Source organism: Rhincodon typus, chromosome 16 (genome assembly GCF_021869965.1).
Source record: "Rhincodon typus isolate 14 chromosome 16, sRhiTyp1.1, whole genome shotgun sequence".
NCBI classification, from domain to species: Eukaryota; Metazoa; Chordata; class Chondrichthyes; order Orectolobiformes; family Rhincodontidae; genus Rhincodon; species Rhincodon typus.
Genome location: NC_063347.1, coordinates 16038832 through 16052156, shown reverse-complemented (window position 1 = coordinate 16052156; position 13325 = coordinate 16038832). Strand labels below are relative to the sequence as shown.

Below are 13325 nucleotides of genomic sequence, written 5' to 3'. Positions count from 1 at the left end.
ATCTGTATTTGTTCTATGTTTGGGCGATTGCTCTGTAGCTTTTGAAATCTGAAGGGACTCACGCTTAGGTAGCTTTAATAAATTGTCCTTGGAGACCAGCAGAACTCACCAGTGGTGGGCCATGTAGTGGGTTCAGATCAATCTTGGAGTTGCAACTGGCAAACACACAGAAAAATGAACGGAGACTCGGGAGCCTTTCTTGTTGATGCCACTTCTCCCACCAACCCCATGACACCCTCCCTCTCTTTGAGGTATTCTTGCAATTCAGTAGCATCCCCTTTGTTTGTTTCTTTTGAAAGAAGCAGCAGTTTTTCTTCCCCCACATTAACTCATTGAGGAGTGCTGTTGTCAATAGTTGATAAGGGCCTGAGGAAGGCTATTTCAGTAGCTTAGTAGCAGTGTCATGTATAGATCAGAATTCCCTCTGTGATGTTAATCCATCAACGACAGGGAAATTCAGTTCCATATCTCAGAAGTCACGGTTGATTTTATACCATGAGGAAATGTTTAAATCAGTACCCAATTATATTTTTGTTAAAGAAAACATACTTGTGTAAACTCTGTTTATATTCAAGACGCAATTTCAAGTATCAATCTTGATACCATTGATAAATAACATTTATTTGTAAAAAGCTTGTTGTGTGATTGAGGTATTTTCACAGGTGTGTGTGACTCCATGTGTAATCTGACTCTTCTTGAAAAGTAGCAATATACTGAGAAGTTTTACCTGGCTGTGTTTTCTTTGTAAGATTGTTCTAATTACATGTTGTCATTGTAGTTTTGTTTTATTTACTTGAGATGGGGGTTGGGGGCTGGAACTTGTTGTATCCCAATGGATCAAAATTCAATATGCTGCTTGCAGTGGACTACAGGCTATTTAGAAGGGGCAGCTATGGTTCAGACTGACTTTGCTTACACAGTCCTCTGGTTTTGATAGGCATGGTCAGCAACAATCGAAGATGCCAGGCGGGCTGAAGAATGTCCCTTTTCTAAGTGTGAGTTTGACTGCTTCTTACTGTTGTGGCCTCGGGTGTTTAGCTCATCGTATATTTAAAGTAAAGATCTATTTTACATTTTCAACGTTTCTGTCCCCACTGTGTTGTATTTGTATAAATAATTAGCTATGTAATACTTAACATGGAAAGAAGAGGATTTTAGCTCCTCTGCTGAAACATAGAGTTTGTTACAATAAACAAAATTCACTCGTCTGTGTTTCACTGTGACCGATACAGCAGTGTCCAGTCTGTAATATGTCAATCACATAGATTATCTGGGGACAAAATTCACTGGTGGAGGGCTATAGTGGTTTGGCTGCTTGTCAGATAAATCATTATCCCTACAGCGTGGAAGCAGGCCATCCAGCCTATTGAGTCCACACTGACCTAGTGAACAGCATCTCACCCAGACCCACCCCCTCTACCCAATCCCTGCATTTCCCATGGCTAACCCACCTAACCCGCACATCCCTGGACACTATGGGCGGTTTAGCATTGCCAATCCACCTTACACCCACATCTTTGGATTGTGGGAGGAAACCAGAGCACTGGTGGAAACCCAGGCAGACATGGGGAGAACGTGCAAAGTTCAAGCAGACCCAAGGGTGGAATCAAACCTGGGTTCCTAACGTGCCACCCCCTGTCCATTTTTCCTTGCGTGTGTGTTTTTGTGTGTGTGTCATCATCATCTTTGTGTATCACAGTCCTCTAGTCAGTGCTGGGTTTCAGTTCTGTTGCTTGACGATGGAGCTAAACGACCTTCTCCCAATCCTAATTCTTGTGACTGTGTCTAATCCATTGAACCATCCAGTTCCTATTAATAATGTTTATATATTTTCATTTGGTACTACCTTAATCTCTCGGTATCAAAAAGGATTTATCTAGTTTACATTTGTATAGTGCTCCCTCTATACAAACATTTCAAACATGTGCAGAGAATATTTTGATTTCTGTTAAATGTATTAATTTATTTTAGATAAGCAATTTCAAGAAAACGTATGGCAGCTGAGCAGCCTGGCAGTGGAATACAAGGGGAAAGCACTTCAGTGGACATTCTCGTCACCATGCAACACTGTGGGGCAGATCTCCCTATGTTCAAAAACAGGAGATACAGATGCACTATGTCATGAGATCCCTCACTCCAGGCAGACAATTCAAATTAATGTAAGTATTTTCATAGGTCATTGACATGGCTTTAAGAACAGCCTAAAAGTATCTTTATGATTTCAGTTGGAATTTATATCCTATTGTATCACTGGTAACTAATATATGGGATTGTGTTGATGGTTGTCCACAGAGTAGGTTCATCTGTGTTCACTTCAACTGAGGTAAAATGAAGAATTAGAAAATGAATGTGATGCTCAAGTATTCCAGGCCCAGATGAAAGATTTCCCTCCAAAATGTTAACATGCACTTCCGTTCACTGTTGTTTACTTCCAGTATTTCTCTTTATGTCCAATTTTCATTCTTCAGTTTGGCATTTTATTATGTACTAATGCTTTAAACCTTTCCTTTTTATAATTTTCGGCCCTTCCTCCCATTTCCTGTTGGAGACCTCATCTGAAGATTTGTGACTCTGACGGTCAACACTGGGACATCGCACGAGACACTTTTTTTTGCTTCTTTTTTAAATTAAATTCCAGAATGGAAATGATTGGATGTATTGTCTATCCTTAGCTGTCTTGAGCAGGGATTGGTGACCTGCATAAACTGCCACATGTTCCCTTCCTGAAGTTGCAGATGATTAGTTTGCTTTTTCACTTTATCAGGGAGTTAAGGGTGAATGTCTTGGGCATGGGACTGGAAAACAAATTGAACTGATTAAATAAAAATGGAAACTTTCTGAACTTAAATATTTGACAGAACCTTTTGAGTCTTTTTATGACACTGCCGATACCAGGTTTTCAATTCCCAATTTCAAATTTTCCAAGCGATGTCCTCTGGATTATTAATTCAGATCCCTGGATTATTAGTCCAGTAATACAGTCATTGCACTACAGTGCCTTACCTTGCAGACTTTCAGCATGGAATCTTGGGCTGGAACCTTTTCTGGTCTATATCATGCATTATTCTTGGACTAAACCTGACCAGCCAGGAGCAAAGGCATGTTAATCCATTAAGAATCTCATGAAGCCGCACTCTCAATTTAGACAGAGTATTTGCAGACTAATGCAGCACTTCAACTCATGATTCATAAGATTTTCCTTTCTCATTGACATTTTATTTGGGTACTCTGTGCTGGGAAGGTTTACCATATTGTGACATCTGTGTTACTGTCTAAACAAAATACAGGGAAAATTGTCATATTTAGAAATGGTATATTTTCTTGTGATAGCCTTAACGTGTTGTAATATCTCATATCTTCCACTGCAGGAGGAAATAAAATCTTATTTTCTTTGAGGATTTTAGTTTCTGGAATTCTCTTGCCCAGAGAGTAGTGGAAGCTGTGTTGTTTAACTTTATTTGAGGCAGAGTTGGACAGAACTTTGATAGATTAGGAGTAGAGTCTAGGACCCTGGGGGCAGTCAGGAGAGTGCAGTTGAGACCATAACCAGATTAGCCATTGTGTTATTAATTGGCAGAGCAGGCTCAAAGGGCTGAAAGGCCTAACCATGCCCCTAAATCCTATATTCCAATGTACTATAGAAACAAACCGATCACAGGGTATAAATTTTCTTGTCCATTCTTCAACTTTTCTGAGGAAAAGTTGACCAGGTTAGGTCTATACTCATTGGAGTTTGAGCGATAATCTTATTGACAAATGTAAGATTCTGAGGGAGGCTTCAGAGGATAGATGCTGAGAGTATATTTTGTGTTTGAGCCCTAGGAGGCAGCTTAAAAATAAGGGGTTTTATAATAAGACAGAGATGAGGTAGAACTTCTTTTTGCAGGAGGTTGCTCACCCCTTCTACAGAGATCAGTGGAGGCTAGATCAATTAATACATTCAAGGTGGAGTTAAATTGAACGATGATTGGTCTGGCAGGGGAAGGTAGGAAAGTGAAGTTAAGCTCACAATCAAATCAGCCACAATTTTATTAAATGGCAGACTGGGCTTGAGGGGTCCAGGGCCAAATCCTCCTTGTCATGATATTCCTTTGGGGAGGGAATGCACTGACATGCAGCATCCACCGAAGGGCGACACAGTAGCTCAGTGGTTACCACTGCTGCCTCACAGCGCCAGGGACCTGGGTTCGATTTCACCCTTGGGCGGCTGCCTGTATGGAGTTTATACATCCTCCTCGTGTCTGTATGGGTTTCCGCCTGGTGCTCTAGTTTCTTCCCACAGTCCAAAGATGTGCAGGTTCGGTGGATTGGCCAAGGGAAGTGCAGGGATAGGGCAGTGGGGTGGATCTGGGTGGGATGTTCTTTGGAAAAATTGGAGTGGACTTGATGGGCCGAATGGCCTGCTTCCACACTCTGGGGATTCTGTGATGTGTTTGAAAAATAATTAAAATCTATTCATCATAATGTCAGAGCAGACAGAATACTGCAGTGCAGAAGATTAGAGACAATCTGTTGTTAACTACCATTAATATCTGTGTTGATATTGCTGCTACTGTATTGGTAGTGGTGGTGTCATAATCTGTGCTAATTTTTGTATTTCTCAAAATATTTATTGCTGGAATGAGTAAGGGTAAGCACACACCAATCTAAACCTGAATACGAATCTTTGCATCTTTAAATGTTGTTCTCTGTCAAAAGAGTATTATTCTCAGCCTTTTCATTTTCTCTTCCAATCAGAAACTGAATGAGTTCAAAAGTGTGGATCCACACCCCTCCCTCTGCATAAAGGTATTTACTGATGTTACGATGAGTTAGACATTTTTAGTTCTGAAGAAGGAAACTCTGATTTCTCTCCACACGTGCTGCCAGACTTGCTGAGAGTTTCCAGCAATTTCTGTTTTTGTTTCAGACTTTTGTAGTCATGCACAAAAACAAAGTTGCTGGAAAAGCTCAGCGGGTCTGGCAGCATGCCATTTCTGTCCATTAATTGCATATACCATTGTTCTCTCTAATAAAGTATAGATTTTGTCAGAAGTAAAACACTACACACTGATAATTTCCATCACCCATTCCTCTGATCACTGAGCTGCATTGATTCTTACTGACACTTCCATTTCAAAATTCCCATTTTTGTTATAAAATCTATTTATCTATCCAAGATTCTGAGAAGTATGATGAGATTTCTATGTTCCTTCAATTCTGATCTCATTTGCATTCCCATTGTAATGGCTGCACCATTGACATCCATGCCTTCAGCTGCCTAGGCTTAAATTCTCTCCCCGTACCTCTTCACCTTCTGTACTTTTAAGATGATTCTTTTGGAATCAGTCCTAACAGTTCCTTATGTGGCTTGGTATCAAATTTTGTTTGAAAACACTGGTGTGAAACACCTTGGAATATTTTACCATTGTTGAATGTAGGAAGTGTTATAGATGTGCAAGTTGTTGTTGTTGCTGCATTTTCTTGGCTGCACATCATCCCTTAAACAAGATATTCAGGGAATCCCAGAACTGTTACTATGCAGAAGGAGGCCATTCAGTATATAATGTCTCTGTCACCTCCCTGAGCATTTGAACTTTTTCCCCAATCTCCTGCCTTTTCCCTGTACCCCTGCATATTTTTCTATTTAAATAACCATCCACTTTTCTCTTGAATGCCTCAATTGATGCTTACAACAATGCATTCCACATTCTTTTTACACAAACATGATGCAATCTTTAAAAGATGAGTTTCTGCATGAATGTGTGCCTGAAATGAAGTGTTAATCTCAATAGTGAGAGAAACCTAATGTTGCATATTACATTCACTCTTTTAATTCCCAATCATTAAATCATATAATTGACAGTCACAGAAACTAAAATAGTTAGTTTATTTACTGCTTTTGGCTTGTGGGTTAATGTTTCTAAATTGCGTATTATGATACTTTTTTTTTCTGAACTTATTTTCTTGTTTACTTAGATTATCTCTGGGGATCATGTAAATTTTAGTTGCCCTTTTGATTCTGGTGAGTAGAATTTACCTGCTGCTAGTTTTTTTTGTTTTATTGATAGACTGTCATCCATGTCTTCTGACTGCTTTTTATGGCACTTTGTTTGAATTTACAAGGGACAATACATTTTGTTGACTGTGGTTCAGCATATTTGCTACTGAAAACTCCTTTTTTGTGCTTTTGTTACCTGTCAACTTGACTTCCAGTGTGCTCCTGCTGAAGTCTCTCATCTTTCCGCCTCCATAAACTTGAGCTTGACCTTCACTGCTGCCGGCTGATTCTGCCCCATTAAATTCCCATATACCAATCCCCTCTGTGCTTGCTGATCTACATTAACTCCAGTTTGAACAACACCTCAACTTTCTAATTCTTCCATGGCCAGACCCCTCCCTATCTCTTGCTCCACATGAGATACCTGTGTTTGTCCAATCCTGATCTCTGGACCATCCTCCATTCTGCTCAATGGTCAACCCACCATTGACAGTTGCTCCTTCAGTGAGTTGGGCAACGAGTTTTAGAATTCTCTTGCTAAACCTCTCTGCCTCTTCAACTCTATTTCTCCTGGTAACCCTCCTGACAATTACCTCCTTGTCCAAGCTATTGGTATCCTGCCGTACTGTCACTTTATGTAACTTAGTGTTAAATGTATTTTGATGATGCTCCTGTAAGAGCATCTTGATGTTTTGCTCCATTAAAGGTGATATCTAATTGCAAGTCTTGATTTAAAGAGACTGGGACAGAAATCGTGTGCTTTGAAGAGGCCCTTATGTGGGCAGCAAGTTCTGAGCCAAGCATGGCCTTGTGCCCAATGCCGACCTGAGCACATGGTGGCCTACCCACCACCACCACCAACAACATGCTGCATTTGGACACAACCTTTACAAAACTAAAAGGAGGAGCTAGATAATAACATTAGGGGAAAGGAATAAAAATAGATTTGTTAGGCAGTCCCTAAGGCCACTTGGTGTTGTGAGACTTAGTGAGGACTAAGCAATCCAAATGCTGGATCCCCACACTGTGCGAAAGCTGGGCAGATACTGATTAGGTTGGGGGGTGCTGTTGATGTAAATGTCTGGATTTTCACATGCTCCTTCTGCTGTTTGCACTTGGCCTCCATCTGAACTGAGTACGGAGGTGGGGTAGGAGTCTCATGTGAAGCATTAGCACCTATTGGACTAAATATCTGTTTCTGAACCACATTTGTTATATTACAATGTAACATGTTAATACAATTAGACACAAAACATGAATAAAGTAATACTTTTCACTGTGGAACTGTCCTGTTTCCCTGCAGTTTGTATTGGACACAGTTTTATATTTTGATGTTGCACAATTATGAAATGGATCTTCAAAGGCCTCAGTTTGACTTTTATGACTTCATCTGCTTTATAGTGAGATAACAGTAAGAGAAGGATAGTCATAAAGGAGCTGTGTAACCCTGGGACTGTAACAAAGGTCTATTCTGGCTTGTCTTGTATCTTTCTAGGATTACTTAGTTATCATGAAAGCAGGTTTGCTGTATATTCAGGCTTGATTATTCTATGATTGTCTTTTAGATCATTCATTCCTGTGGAAAGTAGAGTCTAAAGTGAAGCACAAGAACATCACCTTGACTATACATCATAGAATAAACAAAATGAACTTCTCGATCTGCACAGTGAAAGGAAACAAGTGTGATCATTTCCCGCAGAACATAAAAGTTGTAAGTTAAATTTGTAATAGACAACTGCTTTGAGGTGTTTGGTTTAACTGATGTTTCAATTTCAACGCTGCAAATGAAAGCAGAATCATGTTGCATTAGAGCAGACTGATCTAAGACAGCGTGTTTAGGCCTGAGACAGTTAGCAGAGAGCACATGAAAGGAAGGGACAAGAGCCGATTGTGCAGTGTCTCAATGTAGCCATTCAGTATGATCATGACTGTTCATTAGCCTTAACTCCACGTTGGAATGGGGCAATAAATGCTGGCCTCGTAATGTCCTCATCCCATGAATGAATACATTGAATTGGTGACAGTTTTTTTTTAATCATTCAACACTTTGGGCTAGAGACTTCCAAAGATTCAGAGCCTCCTGAGCGAATACATTTCTCCTTGTCTTAGTCTAAATGATTAGCTCCCTTATCCTGAGCCAATGCCCTTTGATTTCTTCATTCCCCAGCCTGTCCGAGAGGTAGGTGATGACCGAGTGGTATTATCGCTAGACCATTAATGCAGAAATTCAGTTCATGTTCTGGGTACCAGGCTTTGAATCCTGCCATGGCAGATGGTGGAATCTGAATTCAATTTAAAATAAAAACTGGAATCTACTGATCACCATGAAATCATCATTGATTGTCCAAAAAAAAGCATCTGGTTCACTAAAGTCCTTCAGAGAAGGAAATCTGCCATCCTTACCTGGTCTGGCCTACATGGTACTCCAGGCCCACAGCAATGTAGCGAACTCTCAACTGCCCTCTGAAATGGCCTAGCGAGCTGTTCAGTTGTACCAATCACTACAAACTCTTAAAGAAATGAAACTGGATGGATCATTCGGCATCAACCTAGGCACCTGAAAAGACAATGGCAGAAATAGTCCTGTCAACCCTGCAAAGTCCTCCTCACTAACATTTGGGGCTATTGCCAAAATTGGGAGAGCTGTCTCACAGACTAATTAAGCAACAGCCTGACATAGTTATACTCATGGAATCATACCTTACAGACAATGTCCCAGACACCACCATCACCATCCCTGGATATGTCCTGTCCCACTGGCAGGACAGACCTGGGAGAGGTGATGGCACAGTAATATACATTCGGGAGGATGTTGTTCTGGGAGTCCTCAGCATTGACCGTGGACCCCATGAAGTCTCATGGCTTCAGGTTAAACACAAGTAAGGAAACCTCCTGCTGATTACCACATACCATCCTCCATGTTGAACAACTTGGAAAAAGGACTGAGGATGCCAGGGCACAAAGTGTACTCTGGGTGGGGCATTTCAATGTCTACCACCAAGAGTGGCTCAGCAGCAGTAGTACTGATTGAGCTGGTCAGGTCTTAAAGGTCATAGCTGCTAGACTGGGTCTGTGGCAGGTGGTGAGGGAAAACATACTTGACCTCATCCTCCCCAACCTGCCAGCTTCAGTTGCATCTGTCCATGACAGTATCAGTAAGAGTGACCACCACACAGTCCTGGTGGAGATGCAGTCCTGCCTTCACATTGAGAATAACCTCCATTGTATTGTGTGGCACTATCACCATGCTAAATGGGACAGGTTTCGCACAGATCTAGCAACTCAAGACTGGACATCTATGAGGCGCTGTGGGCCATCAACAGCAACACAACCTGTAACCACATGGCCTGGCATATTCCCCACTCAATCATTACCATCAAGCTTGTATCAATGGAGAGTGCAGGAGGGCATGCCAGGAGCAGCACCAGACATACCTGAAGATGAGGTATCCACTTGACGAAGCCACCAAACAGGACTACTTGCATACCAACTGGCATAAGCTGCAAGTGATATACAGAGCACAGTGATTCTACAATCAATGGATCAAATCTAAGCTCTACAGTCCTGCCACATCCAGTCGTGAATGGTGGTGGACAATTAAACAACTCACTGGAGGAGGAAGCTCCACAAATATCCCCATCCTCAATGATGGAAGAACCCAGCACATCAGTGCAAAAGATAAGGCTGAAGCTTTTGCAGCAATCTACAGCCAGAAGTGCCGAGTAGATGATCTATTTTGGCCTCCAGTGGTCCCTAGCATTACAGATATCAGTCTTCTGTCAATTCGATTCACTCCACATGATATCAAGAAATGGTTGGAGGCACTGGATACTGCAAAGGCTACGGGCCTTGACCATGTTCTGGCAATAGTACTGAAGACTTGTGCTCCAGTAAAGCTGTTCCAGTAAAGTTACAACACTGGTAATTACCTGACAATGTGGAAAATTGCCCAGATATGTCCTGTACATAAAACGCAGGACAAATCCAACCCGGCCAATTACCACCCCATCAGTCTACTCTCAATCATCAGTAAAGTGATGGAAGGTGTCATCAACATGCCATCAAGCAGCATCTGCTCAGAAATAACCAATGACGCCCAGTTTGGGTTCCACCAGGTCCACTCAGCTGCTGACTCCATTACAGCCTTGGTTCAAACATGGACAAAAGAGCTGAATTTTGGAGGTGAGATGAGAGCGACAGCCCTTCCATCAAGGCTGCATTTGGACGAGTGTGGCACCAAGGAGCCTTAGCAAAACTGGAATCAATGGGTATCAGATCTCCAGTGGTCGGAGTGATACCTGACACATAGGAACATGGTCGTGGTTGTGGGAGGTCAATCATCTCGGCTCCATGACATCTCTGCAGGAGTTCCTCATTGTAATGTCCTTGGCCCAACCATCTTCAGCTGCTTCATCAATGACCTTCTCTCCATCATAAGGTCAGAAGTGTGGATGTTCATCAGTGATTGTAAAATGTTCAGCTCAGATACTGAAGCAGTCCATGTTCAAATGCAACAAGATCTGGACAATATCTAGGCTTGGACTAACCAGTGGCAAGTGACATTCGTGCCCCACAAATGCCAGGTTACGACCATCACCAATAAGAGACAATCTAACCACCACCCCTTGGCATTCAATGGTGTTACCATCACTGAATCCCCCACTATCAACATCCTGGGGGTTACCATTGACCAGAAACTCAACTGAACTCAGCACGTTAACACAGTTACTACAAGAGGTGGTCAGAAGCTAGGAATACTGTGGCGAGTAACTCACTTCCTGACTCCTCAAAGCTTGTCCACCATCTACAAGGCACAAGTCAGGAGTGTGATGGAATACTCCCCACTTGCCTGGATCTGTGCAGCTCCAACAACACCCAAGAAGCTTGACACCATCCAGGTCAAAGTAGCCCGCTTGATTGGCGCTACATCTACAAGCATTCACTCCCTCCACCACCAACAGTCAGTAGCAGTGTGTACTATCTACTAGATGCACAGCACAAATTCACCAAAGATCCTCAGACAGCACCTTCCAAACCCACAATCACTTCCATCTAGAAGGACAAGGGCAACAGATATGTGAGAACATCACTGTCTTCAAGTTCCCCTCCAAGACACTCACCATCCTGACTTGGAAATATATTGTCATTCCTTCACTGTCGTTGGGTCAAAATCCTGGAATTCTCTTTGTATGGCATTGTTTGTCAACCTACAGCAGGTGGACTGCAGCGGTTCAAGAAGGCAGCTCACCACCACCTTCCCAAGAGGAACTAGGGATGGGCAATAAATGCTGGCCAGCCAGCGACGCCCACATCCCACAAATGAATAAAAAATTATAAGTCTACGAATCAATCCCTTTCAGAATTCTATGTTTGAATGATATCATCTCTTTTTTTTTCTTCCAAATTCAGAATCCTATTGGTTATCAAATGTAGGGCACCCAGTATTCAGAAGCCTGTTTGTGTCATCAGCAGGTAAATGAACAAAGACAGTTATAAGCTAACCCGTTATCCAAAGCGATTCATTTGCTACACCACACAGCCACTCCTACAAAGATAATCATTCTGTGTGGAGAATCACACATGAGCAGTTCTCTTGCAGTATCTCACATTAAACTAGTGGATCATGCTTCTTGTTCCTTTGCTTAGTGAAGTTAATGTCTTTTTTTAAATCTGTGTGGACATACATAAGCCTGTATTGCTTACCATCAGGAGCTTTACAGGAATACAATGGGATGTACAAGCCGAAGAGAATCTCTCATCTGCCGATTCCATTTAAAACAAAATGTCAGAAATTGGTTCTGACTGGTTTATTTGCACTACCTTGTTAATGGGAAAGGGAAATGCATTTTCATTTCAATTACGAATAGCGTGTGATCTGAGTTCAAATCTAGCTCGCACTTTCGAAGCTCTCAGAAAGGCTTCAGTTGAAATGGGCTCAACAGCTTTAAGCCAGCTCTTAATGAGGGCCAGAGTACAAAAATACATGGAATTTGGCAATAAATTTCCACTTGCATTCAGTGTGGCCATATTGATAACTGGTTTTGGTGTAGGTGGTCAATAAGCCAGAATGCTGAACAATTTTATAAATGTCGGGTTACAGGGATAGGTAGGTGCTGGGTCTGGGTGGGCTTCTCTTTGGAGGGTCAGTGCCGACTTGATAGGCCGAATGGCCTCTTTCCACACTGTGTAGGGATTCTATTCTAGTCTAATTGATGGGAGCTGTATTCTGTCATACTATCAGTTGGGAAGTCATAATGTTGAACAGATATCCAACATAGAAAACTGATTCCATTCATCAGCTGTGATTTGCCTCGCCTTTATCAAAAAGGAAAGCCATTATCACAAAAGCTATAGATTAATGAACCATTACAATGGTTTAACCTGTTCTAGTATTATTTGCTGCGGAACATTTGGTATGTAGTAAGTAAGAGACGTTCCTTTATTCAGAACTGACCAATTATGAGGAATTGGATACTTTTATTCCATATAATTTGTCTTTACGACTGTTACTAATTTCAGTTTTCTTCCGTGACTAACACAGATTAACGAGCAAATGAAGCAACTGAATCTTGTTTCACAGGACTGCTTTCAGGTTAGTAACATTGCACAGTCAAAGTTTTCTTAATAGTTCTAAAAGTGACCTTGAGGATAAATGGACTGCCTGGTTCACAAGTGTATCTTAAGGATCAGAAAGATCCTTTAATTTGATTCCCACTCAGTGATGAATCTAATGATTGGAGTATCTCGGTTGGCCTCAGCAGTTTTGGATTCAAGTAGGGTCGTAGGAAATCAACTTTTACTTGTATTTTCCTCCCCAAATGAATTGGCTGAAGACAGGAATGGTCTTGTCTGTGACAACAAGGTGCAGGGCTGGATGAACACAGCAGGCCAAGCAGCATCATAGGAGCAGAAAGGCTGTCTTGTCTGTGATGTACCCCCCCTCCGCTAAAAAGGTCTCACACAGGAAGACCAGTGGTGTTCCAGAGGTGTCCAGGCATCAACACCTCAGCACCATAGGAAGGTAAGAAAGTAATAAAAATGCTTTTTATTCTGCATTGCAAGACAAGATCTGCACTGTGGAAAATATAATTTCCTCTTTCTTTATTGGATCAGTAACTTGTAAAGTTCTAGGTAATGCAGCATTCTTAGAACCATTTTTGGAGACGATAAAAAGGCAGCTCCACGGGACGGTAATCACCTGAAGATCTGGTTATTCCAGTAAAGATCTTTGACATCTTAGTGCGTCATTTTAAGGTCTGAAATTAACCGCTGAAATCCCATACTCTCCCGAAAAAGTTCAATCAATGTTTTACTCGTGCTTCTTAATTGAGATTACATTGTACAA

The 13325-nt window shown here is 41.6% G+C and overlaps 1 protein-coding gene across 3 annotated transcripts in view; it reads left to right on the top strand.

Moving 5' to 3' along the window:
* LOC109927082 (interleukin-17 receptor C) overlaps nucleotides 1-13325 on the top strand; it is a 64394-nt gene that overhangs the window by 39775 nt on the left and 11294 nt on the right. For 2 of the 3 annotated variants that reach the window (XM_048606568.1, XM_020526981.2), the window contains 6 exons: nucleotides 938-995; nucleotides 1972-2159; nucleotides 4738-4788; nucleotides 5959-6004; nucleotides 7546-7691; nucleotides 12522-12572. In XM_048606568.1, the coding sequence (XP_048462525.1) occupies nucleotides 938-995; nucleotides 1972-2159; nucleotides 4738-4788; nucleotides 5959-6004; nucleotides 7546-7691; nucleotides 12522-12572 (540 nt within the window). The remainder of the gene's footprint in view (nucleotides 1-937; nucleotides 996-1971; nucleotides 2160-4737; nucleotides 4789-5958; nucleotides 6005-7545; nucleotides 7692-12521; nucleotides 12573-13325) is intronic. The other variant, XM_048606569.1, reaches the window with a different exon arrangement.